The 25,612-nt window shown below is 50.0% G+C and overlaps 1 protein-coding gene across 5 annotated transcripts in view; it reads right to left on the reverse strand.

Moving 5' to 3' along the window:
• Window positions 1-5,047: 5,047 nt before the first annotated feature.
• PECAM1 (platelet and endothelial cell adhesion molecule 1) overlaps window positions 5,048-25,612 on the reverse strand; it is a 72,921-nt gene continuing 52,356 nt past the window's right edge. For all 5 annotated transcript variants that reach the window (XM_029926954.1, XM_029926951.1, XM_029926952.1 and 2 more), the window contains 3 exons: window positions 20,686-20,742; window positions 10,911-10,933; window positions 5,048-6,094 (listed from right to left, as the gene is read on the reverse strand). In XM_029926954.1, the coding sequence (XP_029782814.1) occupies window positions 6,065-6,094; window positions 10,911-10,933; window positions 20,686-20,742 (110 nt within the window). In that variant the 3' untranslated portion in view covers window positions 5,048-6,064. The remainder of the gene's footprint in view (window positions 6,095-10,910; window positions 10,934-20,685; window positions 20,743-25,612) is intronic.

Below are 25,612 nucleotides of genomic sequence, written 5' to 3' on the forward strand. Positions count from 1 at the left end.
ACTAACAGTCAAATATAGACAGAAACCAAAAACAACTTTTGGAGGCATTTTTTTCCTAAAGAGAGAGAAAAATAGAGAATATTCCATGCATTGGCTCTCAAAATAAATGAGAATATAAAACTCATCTATAAATATAATAAAGATACAAAAAGTTAAAAATAGAAATTCAACTACCGGGTGTTTATACAAAGAAAACAAAAATACTGATTAAAAAGGTATGTGTCCTGCTGTGTTTATTGCAGCATTATTTACAAGAGCCAAGACATGGACACAGTCCAAGTGTCCATCAGTAGATGGATGGATAAAGATGTGGTGTGTATATACAGTGAAATATTACTCAGCCGTAAAAAAATGAAATCTTGCCATTTGCAACGACGTGGGTGGATCTAGGGGGTATTATGCTACGTGGAATAAGTCAGACAATGACAAATACCACATGATTTCACTCATAGGTAGAATCCAAAAAACAAAACAAACAAAGCAGCAACAGACCTGTAAATACAGAGAACAAACTGATGGTTTTCAGAGGGAGGAGAGTTGGGCAAAATGGATGAAGGGGAGTGGGAGATACAGGCTTCCAGTCATGGAATGAGTAAGTCACAGGGATGAAAGGCACAGCAGAGGGAATATAGTCGATGGCATTGTCATAGCGTTGTACTACGACAGAAGGTGGCTGCCCTTGTGCTGAGGACCACACAACATACAGAACTGTTGAAACTAACGTAATACCATGTGTCAACTATCCTTCAGTTTTTTTTTTAAAGGAAAACTTTCACAGTGAAATAAAGGAATGAGAAAGGGAAAAAATAAATATATAACCTTCAATTCTCTATTATGGCCAAGTAATTGCAGGTGGGGGAGAAAGGAAAAAGATGAAATGGAGGAGGAAAAGGAAAGGCGCAGGAAAAGGACGAGAGATGTGAGCGAGGACGTGAAGAAGCATAGTGATGGAAGCACAGTGAAGATCCCAGAGGCTGAGACACAAGAAAGCAAAGCACAGTGGAAAAACATCAGGCTGAGATGGCTCGAAAGTCAGAGCTGCAAGGAGCTGCACTCTTCTTGCCCAATTCCTTCGATACCGGGTTAAATAGTGTCCCCACCACCACCCCCGCCAAAATTCATGTCTACCTGGAACCTCAGAACGTGAGTTTCTTTGGAAATAGGGTCTCTGAAGATATAATTAGTAAAGACCGGGTTATACTGGATTAGGGTGGGCTCTAAATCCGATGACCGCTTTCTTTACCAGAAGTCCGTGTGACGACACAGACACAGATACATAGGGGGAAATGCCTGTAGGACAGAGGCTGGGGTTAGTGATGGAGCTGCAAGCCGAGGGATGCTGTGGATTACCAACAACCACCAAAAGCTGGAAGAGGCAAGGAAGGCGTCTTCCCTAGAGCCTTTGGAGGAAATATGGCCCTGTGGACAACTTGACTGGGGACTTCTGGCCTCCAGAGCAGTGGGAAAATACATTTCTGTTGCTCTAAATCAGAGTTTGTGGCAATTTGCCATGAGAGCCCTAGAAATGAATGCCACTTCTCTTGCAGAAGAACTCTACGTAAGATGTGTGACACCTCAAGGTCAGAGAGACAGCTGGTAGCCAGTCTCCTGTTGCAGCTTGCCTTTTCCTCCGTGCTCTGCAAACATGGAAATCCGTTTTCTCTCCTACTCTCCAAGTTCATGTTGAAACAGATTTATTTCCCACTGACTCATGGAATCTGTAGGAAGGTTTTAGAAATACTTTGGACTATAAAATTTCTAAATTAATTTACTGCCTATTCCTCTGGTATACCAAAAATAATCTAATAGCTCATTACTTTTGGGAGATGAACGACGTCTCTTTTTGACACGGAAATCACCGTTTTTTAAATTTTGAGCCATTTTCTGAAGGCAAGCCAAGTTCCTCTAGGGATATCGGGCTTAAAACTATCCACAAAGTAGACACTTTGAGAAGAAAATGGGTTAACCACTCTTTTGGGGCTCTTAACAGATATCAAATCACATGGAGCACACATGAGTTTTTAATTATTTGGTAGTTTTTAACCTTGTTTTGGGCCAAGTCTCTGAGAAACTCTGATAAAAGCCATGACCGTCTTCCAGAAAATGGCACACGCTCACAGCTTCCTGCCGCTGCTCTCGGGGCTCACAGACACTGTCCCTACCCCCACCCCCACCCTGTGGGCCCCCACTGTGGAGGCTGGCCTCACGCAGCTGGGCCTCCATATCCCTCCATTTCTCCTTTTCGCTGGAGCCAAGTGGTGGTGAGCAAGGGCAGCACCTGATCTACAGCAGAGATCTTCTCTCCAGCATGGTTTTTGTTTTTTCATTTTTATTTTTATTTATTTTTTTAAACTTTTTTTAAATGTTTTATTTATTTTTGATACAGAGAGAGACAGCATGAGAGGGGGAGGGGCAGAGAGAGAAGGAGACAGAACCGGAAGCAGGCTCCAGGCTCTGAGCTAGCGGTCAGCACAGAGCCCGACGCGGGGCTCGAATCCACGAACGTGAGATCTGACCTGAGCCGAAGTCGGAGGCTTAACCGACTGAGCTACCCAGGCGCCCCTTTAATTTTTATTTTTAACATTTATTTGTTTTTCAGAGACAGAGAGAGACAGATCATGAGCAGGGGTGGGGCAGAGAGAGGGACACACAGAATCAAATCCGAAGCAGGCTCCAGGCTTTGAGCTGCCAGCACGGAGTCCGATGCGGGGCTCAAACCCACGAACTGTGAGATCATGACCTGAGCCGAAGTCGGACGCTCAACCACCCAGGCTCCCCTCTCCAACATGTTAATGACACACACGGAGAGTCTTAAGAAACAACTGTGCTCTGGAGCTGGGTTCTGGCTGAGCCACTTTCAGGAAGTTTCTCCTGAAGACTGTCAAACATTGAGTCAGGCCAGTGGGGTTCCTGGTAGAAATTTCAAGAGACAATGGTGGCTTTTTGAAGAGGACTAATTGATCCTTGGGCTGGAAAGGCCAATAGGCTGTTTCCCTGCTATGTTGAAGGCGCCGGTCTCTCCTCTGCCGCAGGGTCTTAGCGCACGCTTCCCCCTTGGTCAGCCATGCTCACCCCACCTTTTCCGCCTGGTACTCTCCCTGCACTCAAGTCTTTGGTTAGACACGACTTCCCCTCGGACACTTTCTCCGATTCCCTAAAGTCACTGTTGGGAGCCTTTTCCCCGTGCCCCCATTGGCCTTGACTTTTTCCTCTGCAGTCCTTGTCCTGCTGCTATACCAGGCACTCAGCTGTCTATAGCTCTATTGGATTGTGGGATCCAGGAGGACTAGGGGCCAAGTGATTTTATAATCTGGCCTGTTCCCAGCAGTGTCGGGAGCATGATGGAATCAAAATAAATAAATAGCTGGTTGGTTCAGTGCAGGCATTATTGGCATTTTGGACTTGATCATTCTTTGTTACAGTGGACTGTCTTGTGCATTGTCGGACATTTAGTAGCATCCCTGGCTTCTACCCACCAGATCCCCGTAGCACCCCATCCAGTGGTGACAACTGAAAATGTCCAGACACTGCCCAGTGACCCTGGAAGGCAAAATCACCATAGTAGAAAACTACCGCTTTAATGGATGAATGCTGACATTGGAGTCACTTTGCCAATCTTGCATCTACATCCGGGAGTGAAAATTCAGGTAATCAATTAATGCTGATGGGCGTGCTCAGTATATGCTCCTGAAAGCGGGGGCTAACTTCTTGCAGATCCTCAAAAGAGGCAAAAAAAAAAAATCTATTACATGTTTGCAAAGGAGTGGTTAAGTCATTGAATGACCTATGACAATGTGAGGACACGAGAGGGAGCTCTAACAAGTTCTAACAGAGGAAAAGCAGCCACTCCCAGAAACGGTGAGTGAAGCTCTTCCATAGCAATGAGCCCTAGAGGCTTAGACGCCTGGTGAGGCCCTAGGATTAAGACAGCTGAACCGGATCTTGGATTTTGAGCTACTGAGTCTACTACAAAAGATCCCTGTGTGTGTGTCTTCCCCCCTCAGAAATATGGACAAGAGGGGGAAAACAAGGAAATCCATTTGTGTTCCATAAATAGGTCATAAGCATCAGGGATATGTCTTCCCCGCTACCATGGCAATGGTCCTGCTCTGGTGACAGACAGCGGGGACTGAGGAGTTGACACGGAGGCTCCCAGATCATCTACACATCGACTATCAGACCTGAAGTTCAACATAGACCATCCCATCCTGTGTCTCCAACCTGTGTCCATGCTGGGGAAATCATACGACATTTTCGTGCTACAATTTTGTGCATGCACACAGGTCCATACCTTTTATCATATTTTCAAAGGAGTCTAAGCCCTCCCAGTGTTAAGAACCATTAGTCCAACCTCCTCATTGTAGAGATGAAGAACTTGAAGCTCAGAGGTTGAGAGGCTCCCGCAAGTTTCTGCAGCTGCAATGTGGCAGAGCCAGGACGCACCTCCTATCCGCCTCTGCCTTCAGGCCCAGTGAGGGGCTGTTCTGAGGGGCACCTGGGCCGTGGGGCAGTGAGGTCTGGTCTGAGGCCGCTGAGGAAGGCTTAGAGGGATAGGAGAGGGTGCTTTGCCTACAGGTTTACCAGATAAAATGAGATGCCTAGTTAAATTTGAATTTCAGATAAATGAATACTTTTGCAGCACAATTATATCCCAAATGTTACATGGGACATACTTACACTCAAGACAGGTTCATTGTTTATCTGAAATTCAAACTTAACTGAGCACCCTGGGTGTTTTGGTGGGGTTTTTTGTTGTTGTGTTTTGCTCAACCTGGCAACCCTATCTACCAGGGACAGCCTGGCAGTCTTTGGCTGGGAAGCAAATGCTGACTCGCAGCCAATGGATATTAATGAGTCAGTGTTTGATGCTCGGACGACCTCTGGCCCCGCCCTCAATAAAGGCCACATAAGCCGTTGGCCTATGGGGGACAACCTGCCGATAGCACCTGCGTGGTTCTTTGTGACTTCAGAAGGCCCCAGGCGCCCTGGAGCACTACAGATATTCTATATGACCTGGCCTCTTAGAAGATGACACTTCACAGGTCTGTGACGAGTAAAGATCAAATTTATTTAAGGCAATACCCTGCAGCTGTGTCACTGAGGTGGACAGGGACACCGGGGGAATGATCCTGGTTAGGTGTGCTCACTGGAGAAATTCCACCGTGAAATGGACGCAGCTACTCATCGGCTCACTCAAGACACCCTCAGAAACATCGTAAGACCTCAGGGGACCATTTCTTTAGCAAGGAATAAATAAAAAAAAATTAGTAAGAAAATATGCATTTCATTTTTCTATTAAGAACAATATTTTCTGCAGGCAAACATCTTCCCATCTGCAGCCTACAGCATGGTAAAGGAAAAGAAAGAAAGGGTATAGAAAAATAGTGTAAGAACATCTGTGCTCTGTCCGACTTCGTTTTCTCTACTGTCCATTGCCCAGAACGAACTTGATCTTCAAGTTGGCATCTCAAAGGGGTGGCTCCCAAGCAGCTTTGTTGCGGCATTTGCGGCAGGCGAGGTCGTGGGGGGAACAGGGTGTGCTGTCTGGTCAGTGCCATGCACTTCCGAGGAGCAAGGACCACCCAGAACCACAGGCCTCTGAAGGACCAAAGGCAAAGAGAGAAAAAAAAAAATAGCCCCCTAAGCCCAGCCATTCGCTAGAAGTGATTGGCTACAAAAAAAAACCCCCCAAAAATGGTTTCTGTGTGAAGATACTTGGATAAGTTCTTGATCTCCATACAAGACAAAAATATTCAAGTTTCTAAATATCCCAGTGGCCTTTTAACCCGGAACCTCCTTCTGCGGCTCCCCACTCCGGAGGATGCTCCAGCTTGGTGAGAGGGGGTGCGTGGGGGACTCAACCGGCCCCTCCATATCTCTTTATACCCCCCGTAAATGTAGTAAGACGGATGTAAGAACTGGTGACTTGGCCTGAGGAATTGCTCTGTTCAGTGGGAGCAGGGCAGGTTCATAAATAAGTGCACAGAGCTCTTGGAAGCCAGGAATCATCTGCCCTTCTTGGAATATGGACATCCTTCCAAGGAGGAACATTGCCCTCGCAGTCCTAAGTTCCATCGAGGGAGCCTTCCGTTCTCTGGAGAGACAAGAGAGAGGACAAGCTATGGTCACACCCCTCAGGACTAAAGACTGACTCGAGACACACAGTATGACAGCTAGCACTCACAAAGGCTCTCCCCGAGCCTACTTCTGCTGGTACCCCCGCCCTGTGGGATCAGCTCCTGCCCACATTCGCTTCTCCCGTCTCTCCACGCTGGCTCCACCCAGGGCTGCGGCCTCCACTCCCTGTAGGCGTGATGGCATCAGGCCATCAACCAACTCTGTCACACACCCATTGTACACCTGGCACCCCGCCCCATGGGTGCTACACTTCCCCACAGAGCAAGACCAGTGAAGTTAAGAGAGGCCTGGCTTCTTGTTCCAGCTCTGCCCTAACATGAGCTGAACCTTCTCTAGGTCTGGATTTTCTTTTTTTTTTTAATTGCAAAATCAAAGAGTTTCAACACAGATAAAGCCTGAAGATGTAGAAGAAGTGCAAGAAGCCAGATGCAAGAGAAACAAATATTGTATGGTTCCACTCCTACGAGGTTCCCAGAGCAGTCAAACTGATGGAGATAGAAAGGAAAACTGATTTCCAGGGGCTGCGGGGAAAGGGGAAATGGGGAGTCAGGGTTCAATGGGTAGACTTTTGGGTGGAATGATGACAAGGTTCTGTGGGTGGACGGCGGCAATGGTTGCCCGCAATGTGAATGTACTTCATGTCACTGAACCATACACTTAAAAATGGTTAAAATGGTACGTGGTGTTGTGTCTGTTTTGTCTAACAAAAAAAAGTAAAAAAGGAAAAAATTCCACACACCATCCATAGTGTCCTTTAACTGCTTTGTATGGTACTGTTGACACCTCCAAATCCACCAGTGCTGGACCCCCATCTGACCCGAGTCTGTTATCCGAGGATGCTAGAACTTGCCAAGAATTTTCTATCCTACCCGTTACTGACTGACAGTGCTAACAGATGGAAAAGGGCCTAACCAACTGCAGGAGCTCAGAGGTGGCGAGATGCCCTCGCTGTGCCACAAAAGGGAATCACGGAAGGCTTCCTGGAGCCAGCCTCCAAGGTGAGTCAGGTTTGGACAAATGGCTGCAGCAAGAAGGCAAGAGTGGAGCAGATGGGAAATGCTGCAGTAAAGGTGCCCTGGGGCCCAAAGGGCAGGCAGCAAATCAGTCCGTGACTCGACTTTCTGTGAGCACAGGTGGACCTGATGGGCACAAAAGTGGGGACAGTTGTGGGGATTCACTGGGTCTTGGCTGGTGAGCTCCTGGAGGGTGGGGGCTGAAGTAGGGTCCCTGTTTTGTTCTGGTCCTGCGTATCTGAGGAGACTCTCAGAACAGGATGCACGTCCAAAGGGTTCCAGCTGGCAGGCCAAGGTTCTCCTCCGCCTCACCAGGAGAGACCCTGGCAAGCAGGCCAAGAGAGCTGGGTTGGCCCCAGGGGGCTGGAGGCCCGCCAGCACTGGCAGCTACCTTCACTTCATTTCTTCCGCTTTGCCCAGAGCGGGGACCCTGGTGTCCAGGATCCTGCAGGCCCCCGACCAAGTCCCTCCCTAGATGCCTCCGCTCTCCTCCGCCAGGCGAGGCGAGCACTTGGTGACTGCTACAGGGCCAGCCCCACGGACAGGAAGGGCTGGGCCCCAGTCGACCGGACCTTGAAGTAAAGGCTAACATGCTCACATCCAAGACCTGTCCTTCCTTGTACTTAAATCAGAGGCCAGCTGTCAGCCACCCAAGAACAGCCATGAAATCGCCCCACTTCAGGCCAGAACATGGTGTAGATGCTTTCAAAGGTCGTTTCACTTCGAACACCCCTCGCTTTTCTACTTCCTGATTCTAGAATGTGCCCCTTCTGGGGGGTGCCTGGGTGGTTCAGTTAGTGAAGCGTCTGGCTCTTGATTTAGACTCAGGTCATGATCCCACGGTTCGTGGGTTCAAGCCCAGCATCTCAATCTCTGCTTGGGATTCTCTCTCTCTCCCTCTCTCTGTCCCTCCCCTGCTCACTCCCTCTCTCAAAAAATAAACTTGAAAAAAACATTGAATGTGCCCCTTACGAGCACTTCCAATAAACCAAGTCTGTGATAGGTACTCATTGAATCCTTGCAACAACCAGGTGGGGTGGGAGGTGGTTATTATCTCTACTTTACAGACAAGGAAGCCAAGGCCCCAAGACATCTGCCCAACGTGACCTGGCTAGTAAACAGCTAATCATGGAAAGGTTCGGTTTTAAGGTGAGTCTCTGATTCCTAAGTCAAAGCCCGGCTTTGGTTGAAGCCCACGAAGAGGCATTTCAGGACCAAAGTGAAGTAAATCTCCCATTCGTACCTCACACTGCCGGAATAATGAGAAGAACTTTAAATGGATAATCAAGTAGCATTTATGTGGTACATTGCAAAATACTTTGTACACGGGTTTCTCATTTTACCTTCAAGAAACTTCTAGGAGGGAGCTATTACTGTTTTTGTGGTTCCCACCATCTCTGTTTCACGGATTGGAAAGCTTAGTTGGAGGAGGACAGGCTCAGCCAGAAGATGGCCAGAGAGCTGACGCTCACACCCCAGTTCCCACTGGGGGCTTCCAGGAAGGAAGGTGGTCAGCTCTCACCAGGAACTGCCTTTTTTCCGTAAGAATGCAAGGCTGTCCCCAATATCCCAAGACCCACAAAGGTCCAGATTCACCCCTTTCTTTTAAGGACAAGGTGTTCTCTTTCACATTATCTGTCTGCCTGGACCACAAACACAATTTATAAACAAGGCAAAAATGGCAGAGGAAAAATGAAGTCAGAATGTGCTATTGAAGCAAGTCAAACAATACTAAATTAGTATTTGGCTAAGCGGCTATCTCATTGTTAAGATATTTCCTCCAATGTGTTTTCAGAAGCAAAGGCCATTAAGCAACTGGGAATGATCGCCAGGTTTGATTTCAGGAAGGAAATCCCCTCCCATTTCCCTGCTGGGCAATTCAATTAATTTTCTCCTGATTATTAGGAAAACTATACCTCCTTCTTTTCTAAACAAATTGTATTCGCTTAAAGAGTCAAAATCTCTCTCCTGATGGCTGGGAACCCCTGAGTTCCCGCCAAAAGTCTTTATTATTTGGGAGGGCAGGACCAGCTGGTGGAGGAGCTCTCGGGAGCATCCTGGGAGCAGACTTCTGGACCCACAGGCCAGCTTCTGGGAAAAAGGAAAGTTCTATCTGTCCTGGAGCTCAGGGCCTTTGTCCAGAGAGACCGTTTGGATTGAAGACAAAGTAAATAAGTCAGTCCTGCAGGGCCAGCAGACGGGCCTTGGGAAGACACATCTATGTATCCTGTGGCGGGAGAGCATCTCTTTATCTGCATCCCACCTCGCCCATGGAGCAAAGTTCTCACTTCCCACTCTCTCAAGGCCGTGATGGCTGAAGAGTGATGTCACTTCTTGGAGGGAGTCTTGTGTGGTGGGCTAGCCAAGGAGTCTGGGGACCCTAGATTCTAGTCCTGGCTCTGCTCTTACCTGACTGGGACACTCCAGCCAGGCCGTTCTGCCAATTCAGCTATCAGTTTTTGCACCTATAAGTTGGGCCCCCGGCCCTTGCCAAGGCAAGTCGCTGGTTTTGGGAGTCGGGGTGGGTTGAGGCTAGAAAAAGACCTTCATTTTATTCCTCTTTTCCTTAAATTGATAGCTTTCCTCCATAAAAAGAATGTCAGTGGTTTCCTGCCGTCAAAGGCATAATGAGTTCTCTGTTTTATAAGAATTCAGACTCCATCAAAACAAAGGAAGCCAGGGGGCCCACTGGAAAGGCTACCAGCAATCCCACAATCCGCAATGCGTGCAGAAGGTTCTTCCCAGACCTTAAAGCAGCAGCTCCTCATGTCTCAAGATACTGGCTGCCCAGTTAGTTAACTCCTGCACTGCTGGGTAGTTCGTCAAAAGGTTGGGAGTGGAAAGATAGGAGGAGACAGGTCTTAGCAAAATTTGAACTTGGACCTCCACATTAACAGAAAAGCATTTCCATCAGCCAAGTGGCAGCATCCTAAATTGTCAATTTCCTACAGAGTGAAACCTCATAATGAGGTGTTTGAGTCCCTTGCGTGGAAGGCCCTAACTGACCTCTGCCTAGCGCTTCTCCTGGATGACCTTCCTTCTGAGCTGCTTGGACTGTTCCTTCCCTCACAGCTCCACTCCTGCTGATCTTTCTACGGGCCTGCTGCTGTGGTTGGACCCCTTCCTCGCAGCCTATCCCAGTGATCCCTTCCTTGGGGAGGAGACCCTAACCAGACCCGTCTTTCTTCTGCATTTCCATGGCTTCTGGTGAGCTATTAGCACCTTGCTTTCTCATCAGGGTTAACTCATCTAATTCCACCTTTGGGCCAAGGATTTTGAGTGGCCCCTGCAGCAGAGGGCCTGGGGTATCAGGGTGACAGGCATAGGCTCTCAGAGTTCAAAGTTCAAATGAGCTGTTGGATCCTCCCTTCCTCTAAGCACACCCCCAACCTCAAAACCCTGTCTGTCTTACTTCCAAAGCCTGAACCTGGGAGGAAATGCATACTTCGCTCAATGAGAGCTAAATGTTCTAGATTCTTAATCCTTTGAGGGGGTCTCTCTTCATATGAGAGCTGAGATGTAAGGATGGAAACAGTGGGACAGAATGTTTGAAATCACCAGGCCCAGAAAGCCTAGCCAGCCTGATGACCAAACACCCTCCATAAAACACCCTCCACACAACGTCTAGGCTATTGTGGCCCAGGGCTCCTGGCCTAAAACAGGGGTATAATTTATTGGAATGCAGAACCTGGCTGAGTTTGGAATAGTTCACCGTTCAATGGGCCATTTTAAAAACTTGTTTATGAAACGTGTACTTACAGAATATCTGTTTTCCATGACATCTGCAAAACAAAAGATAACATGGAGGTAAGAAATACAGAGAGTAAGTACTTTGCGCTTCCTGGCCCCCCAACCATTTCAGGAACTCCACCGGGAAAGGAGAGGGGTGAGGGCAGAGCAGGAGGAGACACCAGAGCCGCAGGCTTACTGGGTGCTCAGCTGTATGGCTTCTTTGCCCACAGACAGCTTCCTGTGGGCTCTATATTCCACGTGCCAAGCATATAAAATTCCTGGAAGCTCACTGGACATTTTAAATATTTGTTTTTAATGTTTACTTATTTTTGAGAGAGAAAGAGTATGAATCCGGAGGGCAGAGAGAGAGGAAGACACAGAATCTGAAGCAGTCTCCAGGCTCTGAGCTGTCAGTACAGAACCCAATACAGGGCTCAAACTCACAAACTGTGAGATTATGATCTGAGCCGAAGTCGGACACTTAACCAACCGACCCACCCAGTCACCCTGCTCATTGGACATTTTAAAGTTTTTTTTAGATTTTATTTTATAATTTTTAAAAATGTTTATTTTTGCAAGAAGAGACAGAGTATGAGCTGGGGAGGGGCAGACCCAGAATCTGAAGCAGGCTCCAGGCTCTGAGCTGTCAGCACAGAGCCCAGTGCTCTATATCCAATATATCCAATGTGGGGCTGGAACTCACAACCCTGAAAAACCAAGAGTCTCATGCTCCACCAACTGAGCCACGCAGGTGTCCCAGCACTTTTTTTTTTTTTAAATTAGCACTGAAGGTTATTTTAAGAAAAAACTGAAAACTATAGAGAAGTAGAAAGTAGCAGACAAGCATGATTGCTGGTTCCATTCTTCAAGCCCTGTTGACACTTTTGTCTTCTAGTCATTTCCTGCTCTCAGTAAGCTTTCGTTTCTGAGTCCTAACATACAATATGCGCCATTTTCTAGCCTATCCTTTTTATATAACATGATTTTATAAACACTTCCTGGTACCTTCTTAAACATAATTGGTAGTAGCTGTGTAATAATCATTAAACGGGCGTGCATTGTTTACTTATCCTGTTCCCTACTTTAGAAATTCAGGTTCTTTCCAAATTTTTGCTATTTTAAATAGTGCTGCTAGGGGAGCCTGGGTAGCTCGGTCAGTTAAGTGTCTGACTCTTGGTTTCTGTTCAGGTCAGCCTCTCATGGTTTTGTGAGTTCGAGCCCCGTTGTTGGGCTCTGTGCTGATAGCGCAGAGCCTGCCTAGGATTTTCTCTCTCTCTGCCACTCCCTGCTCATGTTTTCTCTCTCCCAAAATAAATAAATAAACTTGATAAAAAAAAAAGATTTAGATAGTGCTGGCACATGCTCATTGGGAACAAGGCTATTTCCATATTCCATAATAGTTTGTCCATCCCCAGGAGTGGGATCAAAGGAGGAGAAGGTATAAACGCTGCCACCACTCTTGGGAGATGCGGCCCAAGCGCTGCCTGAAATGACAGGGCCGCCTCTTCCCCTTCCCCTTGGAGGCCACACTGTCTTCTTGCCAGGGCGCGTGTCAGAACCGGCTGGCCCTGCCAGGCTGCAAGGATGAACGCGGACCTGGCCACATGTCAGGAAGAGCAGAGTGAGGCCAAGAAAGGCCGAGGAGAACAGGAGACATTGTGTGGAGGCCGAGCCACCCCCATCTGTGTTAGCTGGAGACAGTTGTCACTACAACAGGCAAGAGGGCTGTTTGGCCCTTTGGAAAGGAGCAGGTCCCCGCTCATAGAAGTTTCTAAGTGTGCAGTGGCCCACACTGCTGGGGCTGACTCCCCAGACAGCCCAAGACAGATGCAGACGTGAAGACAGAGAAACCATGGGGGGCTTCCTGCTATCTGGGGAAGGCGCCCAGAGAGGATGTGGGTATTGGGGATGGCAGCCAGTCTTGAAGGCGGTGGAGGCAATGGCAGGGGGGCCATAACCCACCCACTCCGGGTCCTTGGTGCTACTGGGTGAATGCACTCCAAGGGGCTTCAGGTTCTGTGGGGCCACCCAACCTCAAACCCAGTCCCTTCTGAGTCTTGGGCAGTCTCAGGGCCCACCTGTCAGAACGGGAGTCTGTTTCTCTCTCTCATTTAAAAATATCCTGTTTCCAAAAGTCCACTTCCCCCTCAAACCCTGTCTTATCACAGCCCTATTGTGCGTCCCCTGGAGAGGGAACAGGGCCAGAAGTTCCTAAGGGGCCCCCTTCTGTCCTGGCTGGGCCAGAGGCAGACGTCAAACAGCCAAATGGATGAATCAGCCAGACCACACGAAGCAGAGCCATTGTGTAAACTTCCATGCATTGAGTGAGGCTCGGGCAAGGCTCCCACCTGCAGCCCAAATCCGACCTGGGAGGACCTGAAGGACCTGGGCTTCCCACTCCCCCAAAGCCCCCCCCACCAGGGCTCTGGAATCAGACTTAAGAGGGAAAGAGTCTTAGGCTGTGTTTCCTAAAGTAACATAAATTCAAAGGACGGAACATTTCGAATATGCTGGTAACGCTCAAGGAACCCTAGGTTCATGCACTCTTGTAGTTTCTGCTTTTCGGTAATAGAGCGATCTCTGCAAAAATAGAATCGGGTGGGTAGTACCTCTTTTTCCTTCACAGACTACTTTTTTACCCTCTTGGATTCTTAAGAAATGCCCCCCCCTCCCCAAACAGGGGTAGGGCTGGCAGTGTCTGCCAGGCTGGCTGGCTCAGCGCCACACAGGATGGGTGGGACTGGCTCTCAAGTGCTCTTTTCTCTCTCCCACAGGGGTTGTGAGAAGCCCTTCGTACTGTGGTTTTTTCTTGAAGACAGCTACTCTTAGTATGTTAGATTTCTGCCCCCTTTAGAAACATTTGGAACGCCAGGCAAAGGGAGAAGAAGGTAGAGGCTGAGAGAGCAGATACTCAGATGGGAAAATAGGCTGGGCCCAACCCCAAAACACAGAGCTTTGTGTCTGGAGCGGGACCTGGCATCTCTTCCCAGGGCCTGGCCTTGTCAGGGGAGATGTGCCCAGGACACTTTTGGAGGCAGGCACGGGGCACCTAGAGAGGAAAACCAATTCTCCTGTTGGAAGACTCACAAGGAGGTGAATTCCTAGAAGCCACAATCTCTTTACACTGACATCTTGGACTGAATCATTCTATTTTTTTTAGAGTTTACATACTGTTTTTTTTCTTTTTAGCAATCTCTATACGCAACGTGGGGTATAAAAGATGTGGGGTGTAAAAGGGGAGGAAACGATGATCAAACCTTTCCCTGGCTTAGAGAAGGAAGAAGTTGATGACAGGTAAAAAGAGAGGTGTGGGGGGTGCGTGCTTGCAGGGGGAGGGGTGCCTGCTTGTGGGGCAGGGGGGCTCCTGATGCCAGGTTATCCCACAACCCAGAGCATCTAAGCTATAAGCAAGCTCAGGGAAGATACCACCGTCTACATCAAGAGAATTCAGGTGAGTAACGGAGTATCCTGTATCAAGTCCACAGTTATAGGGGACCGGAGGAAATTGGTTCCAATTAAGTGTTAAAGAGAGAAAGGTACCAAACCAACCTGCATTACTGTCTTCAAACACTCACTTTTTCATTACTGCTTAATAAGAGGCATAAACACAGGCTTAATTCCCACTTCTGGAAAGCCAGATCATAAATCATAACCAGAGCTGCTGTTGCTGACTGGGGTTTGCAAATCTTAATCTGAGGCAAGTCATTGAAAAGGGAATAAGGACCTCAGAAAGCCTGAAGTGCTAACCTTGCAGATCTAATTTACCAGAAGTTATTTGCATGTTTTCTTTGCCGTAAGAGAGCTGATGGTTACATAAATGCAAAAGCTTTTTCTCAACCAGTTCTGGCTGTTTTCCAGGGCTTGCCTTCCCTTCTCCTTAGGCTTCTCTCAATTTGGCCGCTTGGATATACATTTTCTAGTACTGAGAACCCCTCTCCTTCTTTCCCTAATGTTTTGTAATGAATCACCTAACAGTTGGGAAGGGGAAATGTTCAAAGATCAGAGGTTTCCTTGTCCCAGACTGAATTAACTGCTGGGACAAGATGTTAACTTAGCTCAATGTCAACAGCAGGCTCCCAGCAGAAGAGCAGACCCATCTGACCATGACCATGACCCAGCAGGGGATACTAGGTTGGAAGAAATGCCCCCTTCTACCAGTTTTATTGAACCCACCTGCCTACTGCAGTGCTTATCCCCCACCCCAAACACCCCTGAGGGACACTGTGGTGTTCACTGTGACAATTTCATATGGGGTAGGTGCATTTTATTGAAAATTAATGAGAAAACTAATGCCTGTGGGGAGACATAAGGGTTGGGAGTCATGTCATATAACTGGATAAGGGCAGGGCTGAGACCAAACTGTAGTCTCTGCCTCCCACTCAGGGTGTTCCTCTTAGGGGTACAGTGCAAAGAACCATCCTGGTGGACTCCAGCCCAAACAAATGTCCCAGAAGCACAGTGAGTTGGCCCCTAAGCTCCACAATTTAGTTTAGATTTGAAAGGAAAACTCAGGCGTAGTAGAAGCAAATACTTAGAGGGTCTTGGAATCAAGGGCGAATAAAGGATTAGGATTGCCTCCAAGGGACCTAGGAAGTGACTCTTAGAAGTTGCTTAGAACAACATGTTCAGGGGAATGGTTTTGGATGGACCAAAGCACAGACAAATGACAATGACCTCCAAATGCCAGGACACTGAGACTCTCTGAACGTTATCACCGGAAGGCAACTTAACTTAAGATCATCCATTCAGCCACCTCACTCGATAGAGAAGCGATGAGCTTACTCAAATTCACAGATACACAAAGTAGAATGGTTGTTGCCAGGGGCTGGAAAGAGCGGAGAGTTACTGCTTCCTGGGTCTAAAGTTTCATTTTGGGAAGATGAAACAGCTCTGGACATGATGATGTATTTCATGTCCCTGAAATATACCCTTAAAAGTGGTTAAAATGGCAAGTGTTATGTATATTTTGCCACGATTAAAACACACAACCAAAGCCATGAGCTTAGAGCCTAAAGCCAAGATTGCGAAGACCCGCTTCCTCCCACAGCCTACATACAGATGCCCCACGCTCCTGAGCCACCAGCCCACCGCACTCTCTCCGCGGCTCTGGTCCTGCCCAGATTCCCGTCCCGGGGCTGCTCCTTGGAGGCAGGCCTGCCCCGATGCCCTTTCCCTTATCTAGAGGAGCAGTTTTCCTTTGTATCACTCAAGGGAAAAGAGGGGTTTAAGAGCCAGAACTACGCCCTATGAGCCATTTCCCAAAATAGCCAGCCCTGAAGTGCTGCTGGAAGAAACTAAGGTGGGAAGAATAAAAAATTAAGAAGGAAAGGTTAGATAAGTCTGCGCTCAGCCCATTCACTGACCTGTCCAGAAACCCACCCCAACCAGGGCCTTTATCTTATTGTGTGTCACCCTTCTCCCCCCAACATACACACATGCACACGTGCACATGTACATGGGCTGGAGGATTCTCTCTGCTGGCCAACCCTGAGCGGTCCTTCCAGGATCCTTTCGGGATTGCTGAGGAGTAAGAAACATCCTACCTCTTCCAGCAAGAAGCAGAACATAACAGAAGTATAATCAGAAGGGAAGTCAGGACATCTAGAAAATGTTTCTAAAAGTGTGGTCCCCAGAACAGCAGCAGCAGCATGTGAGAATCTGGTAGAAATACAACCTGGGGCACCTGGTGGTTCAGTCAGTTAAGCGTCTGACTTTGGTTCAAGTCATGATCTCACAGTTTGCAAGTTCGAGCCCCGCATCGGGCTCTGTGCTGACAGCTCAGAGCCTGGAGCCTGCTTCAGATTCTGTGTCTCCTCTCTCTCTGTCCCTCCCCTGCTCACTTTCTCTTAAAAATTAATAAACATTAAAAAAGATTAAAAAGAAATACAGATTAGTCCCACTCCAGACTAAGAAAATCTGGGGGTGGTGTCACACCATCTGTGTTTTAACACAACTGGAAAATTCTTGATCTAGATTCAAGCTCCTGTCCCTCATTTCACAGAAGGCAACCAAGATTCTGGGAGGTTCCATGATTCACCCAGGGTCACCCAGACCATACCTGGCTGTTACTCTCTCTCTCTCTCTCTCTTTTTTTTTTAAGCTTATTTATTTATTTTGAGAGAGTCAGAGAGCATGTGAACAGGGGAGGTGCAAAGAGAGAAGGAGAATCTCAAGCAGGCTGAGAGCTCAGAGCCAGACACAGGGCTCTAACTCACGAACTGTGAGATCCTAACCTGAGCTGAAGTCAAGAGCAGATGCTCAACCAACTGAGCCACCCAGGCACCCCCAGGCTGTTACTCTTAATAGAGCTGAACCCTCTAAGTAAGTGGATGATAATGCAAAACCGAGCAAAGGTGGAAAAGGCAGAACTGGGAGGAAACGTTTAGAGCAAGCTCCGCAGCCAGGCCCCCCCCCCCCCCCCCCCCCCGGCACCCAAGTCCCTGCTCTGCCATCACTGGCCTTGGGATCCGGACAAGTTATTTAACTTCTGGGCCCATTTCTCCATCTGTAGAACAGGAGCAGTAGCAGAGCCTCCGTCAACCCTAGGATGGTTCTGAGGACTGAGCAGGGAGCGGGGTCTCATGTCTCATGTCTCAAGTAAGAGGGATGAGGGACAGAAAGAAAGAAAAGGAAGCGGATTGATGGAGCCTGCAGCTTCCTGGTGTGGAGCAGCTGCGGAGCAGGAAATGCTGGGAAACAGCAGCTCCCTGGGCCTCCAGGGCAGGAGCCTCTGAGGCAAGGTGGAGCACGGACTTAACGAGCAGTGCTGTGGTTTTGGCCACAAGACCCAGGGCTCTCTCTACCCCGAACCGCTGGGGCCGGAGCTACGGCCAGTTCAGAGAGCAGGTTACAGGGAGCTCCGCCCCCAGCTGACTCCTGATGCCCCAGGTGGAGCCCTGGCTGGGGGTCCTGGAGAGGGGAGGGGGATGGCTCTACCTGGTCCCTGCACGGAACCCTAGGGCTCAAGGTCCTCCCGCATCTTTCAGCTGACGTGGATTGGATGCTGGCTGTATGGTTGGGATGACACACGGACTCGTGCGTGGGGTAATGAGCACACCCCCCATGCTAATCTCACCCCCCTGTTCTCATTGAATCTCTCCATGTAACAGTTGAAGAACTTGGAGTCCCAGGGAGGTTAGGCATCTTGGTCACAGTCACACAGCTGCTAAGGGGCAGCACCAGGACTGGGGCTCGGATGTCTGCCAGCAAAGCAGGGCCCTTTACCGCCCTGAACCCCTGCAGGGTTGGGTCCCGCAGTCGGTCCATTCCTGCCTTAGGCCAGAGGGAGCAGCCAGAGTCCCAGAGCGGGGCCTGAGGACTCAGGCATGAGAACCATCTGAATGGCTGCCCTAAAGCAGGTGTAAATGCCCCCCCCAAATACGCCACATTGGCATAGGATTATTTCGAGCCGGAAGATGCAGAAAGAAGGTTTCCAGGAGGGAGCTTCCCTTATCTGACCAGAAGCAGAAGTTCCTGAGAAACGAAGGCAGCCATAAATCCCCTCTCCCAGGGAAGGTTTCCGGCTGTGAAGATGACAGAAAGGCAGTGCTGAGACGGACCTTATTCCACTAGTTTCCCCCATATGTTTACCTTCCCATTTGTTTTGTCACTTCTCCACAGATTTATTGTTCTTGCCTAACATGCTACGTAAGCCCCCAGTTCTAACCACCCTGAGAGGTAACTCACTGTTTTTCTCCTGTTAATCTGTCTTTTGTCAGTCCTACTGGCAGGTGGCCTTTGTCAGCCAGCTGGAAAGGGCCTCCAGCAGCAGGCGCAGGCCACTGCAGTCCCTGAGACCTTCTGTCCTTCAGGGCGGAGCTGGGGGTGTCCCTGTGGGTTCTGCACACCCAGAGCCGAGCAGTTCCAGATCAGGAGCCTGGAGTCCCACTCCCTGCCTCCTGTGGGAACGTGGGCACGTGTATTCACTGCTCTAAGCCTCAGTAGCCTCATCTGTAAAACGGGACTCACATGAGGATTGAAAGAGATACTGTAACATAGACCACTTGGCATACACAGTAAGCGCTCAATAAATGTGAAGTTTTGCATAACCAGAGCAACCCAAAATGAACAATCTCAGGGACCATGAGGAGAGAAGAGGTTTCATACAATTTTCACACAATGACCCAACAGGACCAAGCGCGAGCCTTACAAGGACTCTAGCTTGTTGTGACACTGGAAGGACAGAGAAGGTCTACTTATTTCTGAATTTGCATTTTGCTGGCTCTGAATATATTGAGAATACAAAATGAGACACTGAAGCCAAAAACTCCCCCAGGGGCTGGTTTCTGAAAAATCAGTCGGTGTCAAGTTCCGCAAGGGGGCTGGGTTTCTGCTCTACCCATGAAAATACCATTTTAAAAATATATATAAATTAAGGGGGGGTTCCTCTCTCAGGTAAAATTAGGCTCTTCCAGCAAGAGGGTGCTCCTCAAATGTTGGCAGCACCAGCAATATCCGGGAGCCTGTTAGGATTCAGATTTTGGAGACTCTGAATCTGTGGGGCTGGTCTGGGGAAGGCACTTAGAGCGGCCGGGCTCCCTAGAATTTCCTGGCCAGTTTTAATGCTTCTTGGAGAATCCACTTAAATACAGGTCTGTTGTACAAAGCAAGATATATACTCATAGTGACGATTTCCCCCAGAATCTTATGCCTTTTTGGTTGTGACTTATTTTCAGAATTTATTTATCTTAAAGTTTATTTATTTTGAGAGAGAGAGAGAGGGGGAGAAGAAAAGGGAGAGACAGAGGGAGGGAGAGGAAGAGAGAGAGAGTGCAAGGGAGGGGCAGAGGAAGAGGGAGAGTGAGAATCCTAAGCAGAGCTGATACTGGGGTCCTGACCTGAGTGGAAATCACGAGTCTATTGCTTAACCGACTGAGCCACCCAGGCACCCCTATTTTCTGAATTTAAAAGTAATCTTTGTATTCATTCATCTTCCCAAGATGGAATAGAATAGGGGGCACCTGGGCGGCTCAGTCAGTTAAGCTTCCGACTTTGGCTCAGGTCATAATCTCGTGGTTTGTGAGTTCAAGCCTCACATCGGGCTCTGTGCTGACAGCTCGGAGCCTGGAGCCTGCTTCAGATTCTGTGTCTCCCTCTCTCTGCCCCTCTGTTGCTCACTCTCTGTTTCTCAAAAATAAATAAACATTAAAAAAAATTTTTTAAAGATGAAATAGAATAATTACACCCAAAAAAATGTTTTTGCTGGGAGCTTCCCCAGGCCCTTGAGTGCTTGGCACTGTGCTCAGTCCTGGGGGACGCTCCTCACGAGGAAGCAGTGGAGATGGGAACTGAATTGGGGTCTAGAATCAAAGAAAGGAAGACTCAAAGGAGATGGGCACAGATCTGTACCCCACCCCCAGGCAGAAGGGGGATTCTCAGAAAGACTGACGCTATCCAAGGTCTTCAAAGCACAGCACTAACTTTGTCTAAGACCTTCAAGGCCCCCCCCCCCCGTGCACCAGGGCCCATGGCAGGGGGCCAGGGAGGCACACTGGTTGGCCCCTGAGAACAGGCAGGGTCACGTGAGCACACAGTGGCGCCAGGACGCACTCCATGAGCTGGGTACAAATATACCAAGTCCTGTTTGCCTGGCATGCAGCAGGCACTTAATAAGCGTTCATTGACTAAACTGTAGCACATGTAACACGTGGCTACATTTGAAGCGTGGTGGGGGAGAGAGAGTCAACAACTTCGGGGTAAGGGGCCTCCTTTGCTCCTTCAGCTCCCTGCCCACTCCCAAGGCCCCATGGATGATTCAGGGCGAACGTCCCCCCGGCTCTCAGAGTCAGAAGCCCTCACTCACCAGGTTTAGTTTTCCGAATCTCGCTGTACACCGTCTCTGTGCCCTTGGTTTCCAGACCTGGAAAGTGATAGAGCACAGGTCAACATCCGCCACTGGGCACCACGTCGGCCCGCTGCTGAAGCAAGAGGACGTCTGAGGCTCCCTGCTTGCCCACGACCCCGCCCCACGGGTGCCCATTTATTGCCACTCAGGCCAGGCCATTTCTTGGCTTTCCAAGATCCTGGTCTCAGTAGCAGCCCACTTGGCCTGGGGTTATGAGGTCCACAAGAGGAGGGGTTCCCAGCATAGACCTGCGGCCTCCTGCTCAGTGGTCCCATCCCTCCTTCCCTGCCAGTGTGCCCCTGCGTCCAACCGCTCTGCCCGCCCCTCCCAGGAGGCCAGGCTATGACCTCCCCATCACCTGAGGTCTGAGTTAGAGCCTGGGCATCATCTGTGACATTAAGGACCAGCTGGGACTGAGAACCACTTGAAATCTTGACAGCTGGGCTAGTTGACTTCAAATGCCAACACTCGGGCCTCATTCTGACTCTGATTAGCTCTAGAGTGTCCCTGGCATTGATGTTTTTTAAGAGCTCCCAGGGGATTCCACTAGGCAGACGGGGTGAGATCCTCTGGTCTGGACCCATCGGGACTGGCCGACAGATGACCACCCAGGGTATGGACCACACTCAGAGGAGACCCAGGGTTTGGAGGACAAAGCACCGATATGGTCCTCTGTTTAAGTGGAAATTTGTCTGTAGGTTGTGTATATACACACGTGCACACACACTCGTAGTGAATCTACATGCACTGTATGCATGCACTGTATGCATATACGTAGTGTGTGTACACACACAGCAGGTACATACATACACACCCACAGACCCTCAGGAAACAGGATGGGACCCACTGCTTTCCCCACGTCCTCTCACCTGCACAAAGGACAGGGAAGCCTCATTGTAGAACAGTGGCTCATGCCTTGAGGCCAACATTCTCCTTCCACAGATTGGAAATGAAGCCCCAGCCCGGGTCAGCTGCTTCTTGCCACCATGCTCAGTGCCATGTTATTTTTCTTGGTGGCAGATGGCTGGGGCATGTCCATGGACTCTAACTGCACCAAGATACCCTTGACTCCCTAGGCTCCAAGGATGCCCCCCGACCCTAAACATACCCTCTCACTGCCGGCATGACCCTTCTCTTTGCCCCACTCCTACTCGCCCTCCAAGTCTCAGGACAAGCTTTGCCTCTGCCCTGGGGTACACATACCCTTACACCTACATGCACCCTAACACACTCAGCCCTTCCCGATGCCCAGGGCAGTTGTGTAGGTCCCCTGTGCTCCCAAAGCAGTTTGGGGACACTTGCCCATGACCACACAGATGTTACTTGTCCCCACAACTGTCTCTCCCCTGATGGGCCCTGAGCTCCTCCAGGACAGCGTCTGGGGTCGGGTGTGCTTCTCAGTCATTGGGGTTACCTGGAGGCACCCGTAAAGGTTTCATGTGACAGTGACGGCACCAGTCAATGCATTTGCAGACGCCTCTATCTCAGGTGCCCTGAGCTTCAGGAAGGCTTTGGCTTGATCACCTCACTCCCTGAGGTTTTAGATGTTAGGATTAAAATCATGGTTGTTCACAAGACACTGAATGATGGGGTTCCTGTGCCAGGACCTGAACACCAGGATGAAGCCTGGGGGGTGGTTCAGATACCAGCAGGTGAACTTGGGACATTTGGGGTGGCCAGGGCCTTGCACAAGGCTTCATATGGTCCCCCCAAGGCATCCAACAGGAATTGGTACTCGCTAGAGTGCCTGAGATACCAGGCCTCCCCCTGCTTGGACACCTGCCGTTCTCTAAGAGGCCAGCAGAGAGGCCCACACCACAGGCTCCCTCTGGGGCACCAGATTTGGGGGTGTAGGGGGGAGCTCCAGGGACTCCAGGGATTCCCTTAACTCCTGGGCATCTCTCACATCCCAGGGGATTCTGCTCAATGTCAGGCCAGGGCAAGCCACTCGTTCAGTATGATCCTAACGTCTATTGTGAGCTGGGTACTGTGGAAGGGGGAGGGAAAAGGCGACTCAGACCAGAGCTTTCGGGAGCCCCAGGCGTGGGGCAGACAACACTCTGATAAGCAATAGAGGATGCTCTACACCAGGCCACTGGGGTCCCCGCCAGCTCATTCTCTGATCCGGCCTCACAATGGGAGTGGGGGCCATGGGGAAGGAATGGAAGGAAGGAGCTGGGCAGCCAACGTGGGGGCCTGGACACCCTGTAAGCTCCCCCACTGCGGAACATGAGGGGTGCAGGTAGACCTCCCGGTCACCTTGGGGACACTGGGACACCCTCTGGACTCAAGACCCTCACTTGACTCCCTTCCTCCTTATAACTTCAGATCAGCCTGTTGGTCTCCAACCTTGGCTGAGCGGCTACACTTGCAGCTGCCCCCGAGGTTCCTCCAGCTGCCCCCCTGTTCTGCCCCTCCGTGATGGGCGGGGGGGGGAGGGGAGGGGGGCTGGCCCCTCATCACCACCTCCCCTGCTCAGCAGCTGCCTGCTAATGACGAAGCCAGGCCAGCAGGCTGTTTGTCTCTGCTGTCAGGGATGTTTCCGGATGGCACTTTATTTTGGCTCCTGTTTTTCTCTGTTAACAGAGAAAGAGATGGCTTCAACGTCATGGGGTTTTCCCAGCAATTAGCCTCAGAGCAAACAAGCAACAAACCGGTTTAACGAGTTCCTTCCCCCCACCCTCCCCCACCCCCATCCCTGAGTGACTCCTTGGGCAGCTGCCCAGGCAGAGTCAGAGCTGGATTCGGTTCACAGCCCCTCCTCCACCCGAGCTGTAGAAGAGGGAGCCTTGAGGGTAGGAAACTGGATTGGCCAAGACCAGATCAAGTTTACTCATCACTGGCCTTGAACCACAAAGCCCTTTCCTCACCCACTAATGCCAGGCCAGGCCTGCACTACCCTACTGTCCCTTAGCACCAGGGAGGCTGTGTCCAGAAAGCTCAACTTGAATCTTCCAGAAATTCTCCATTTCCACTCACTTGGCACTCATTTTAGCTCTCCTGAGGCGCCCACAGCCTGGGGAAAAGTAACCACTTGGTATATGCACACAGCTTGTCAAGGAAGCTCCCCTCCTCACCGCATCCTAGGGTTCTTTCCCCTCCGATCCCCCCCCCCCCCGCCTCCCCGCCCCCGCTGCCACCTTCAAGCAAAAAAAAGAAAACCAGACACTCTAACATGGAAACATTCCCAAAAGAATGAAAAATGGATGCTTTTCCAAGGAGAAACCCTGCTTCCTTTTTCCATCGGCTACCTTAAATCCAAACCCTCCCAGGCATTGGGCAGAGAGCTCAGGATGCCACCTTGCCCTGGCCTGGCTGGCGGCAGAGCAGGGGTGGGGCCTGGCCCTCTGTGCGTAGCTTCTGCTCAAGCATCCAGTGGAGTTTGGAGTGTTAACGGGGACAGCAGGATTTTCCCACACATGACCAAAATCTTGGGGCGCCCTGACCTCTTGTTATGGTTCCTCTTTCCTTCTGAGTGTGAAGTTCCCTTAAAGGGATGTAAGCCATTACTCACAGGACCGAGCCCAAGTGACTGATGGGCTTTGGCGGGACCAGAGAAGGCTGGAGGGGAGCCCCCTTCCAGCCGCTGTAGCCAGAGCCGACCCAGACTTGGTTCTGAGCACCCATGCTGTCTCCTCTTGGGCATCTCATACTTAACCCAGTGGAACCTGATGTTCCTCCCTGCCTCAGACATCATGGCCAGCTACACAGTCTTCCACTCGCTCGACCTGAGACCTTCTGTCTCCCTGGTCCTTGCCATAAAATTCATCCAGTGCTGTGATGTCTCTAAAGAAGATCTCCAGCCCAACCACTGCCAGCAGTTTGGCCCCGCCCTCATCCTTTTTTGCCTGGTGTTAACAAACGGGTCTGTCTCCATCCCTGTCCCCTTTCATTCTGTCCTCTGCACCAGCCACACGGGACCTGTCAATTTCCTGCTGACAGGCCCTCTGCTCCTGGGACTAGAACTGCAAAGGGGACTTCAGAGACTCTGCAGGCCACACATGCACCTTTGCCACTTGCACAGGGGCTGGTCCATCACGGTCCTTCACTTGTTAACAAACAAACCACTTTACGGTGAAATAAGAAGGAAGAGAATTTCCGGCCTGCCACGGCCCCCACTGTTCCCAGGCCCCGTCCAGACTTGGAAGTAGGACGCTCTGTGTAGCTGTGCAGACCAGGGGGTCCCAACGGCAGGGGCCATTCTGACTGCAGACTGTGGGATCAGTGCCCCCTGCGCAGCACACAGCCTAGGGGCCTTCAGGGACCGCCTTACCGAAAGAGTCTGTGCACATAGTGGCTGACATGGCACCCAGAACCCAAGCAAGGGAAGAAAGAAGGAACCCCAAACTCTCCCCAAATCATGGAGCCAGAGGGATGCCATTGCTATGTGGCTCTGGCTAATGCCTGGTCTGGAAAACGGCCCTCGGCTGGCCTGAGCCTCAGCTAGAAAGGGGGCCGGGGGGATGGTGCACGGCAATAGCCCTAAGGAGCTGCCCAGCAGGGGAGGAAGGCTTTGGATGACTCCTCTGAGAGGAGGGGCCTGTGGGAAAGCCAGGCTGGAGGAGAGCTAGGAGATATGCATGGTTTTCTGTGGGACCAAAAGGAACCGAAATTGCTGTTCTAGCATTTGCTATGGACCAGCCCACTCTGAGTCAGTCTGCAATCAGCACAGAACCAGAACCAAGGACCTCCAGGCCAGCCTTCCCCTGAGAGAGCCACACACATGAAAACAAAACCTGAAGCATGAAACTAGTGCCACTGTTTACACAGAAAGGTACTCTGTGCTTTCAAAAGCCTTTACCCAAGTGTGCCTTTAAAGAGCCAAGCCCTCACTACCTTCACATGTGCCTTTCATTTACACGAGTTCAGTGTGCAAGCAACTTTT

This window comes from Suricata suricatta, chromosome 17, assembly GCF_006229205.1.
Source record: "Suricata suricatta isolate VVHF042 chromosome 17, meerkat_22Aug2017_6uvM2_HiC, whole genome shotgun sequence".
Taxonomy (NCBI): Eukaryota; Metazoa; Chordata; class Mammalia; order Carnivora; family Herpestidae; genus Suricata; species Suricata suricatta.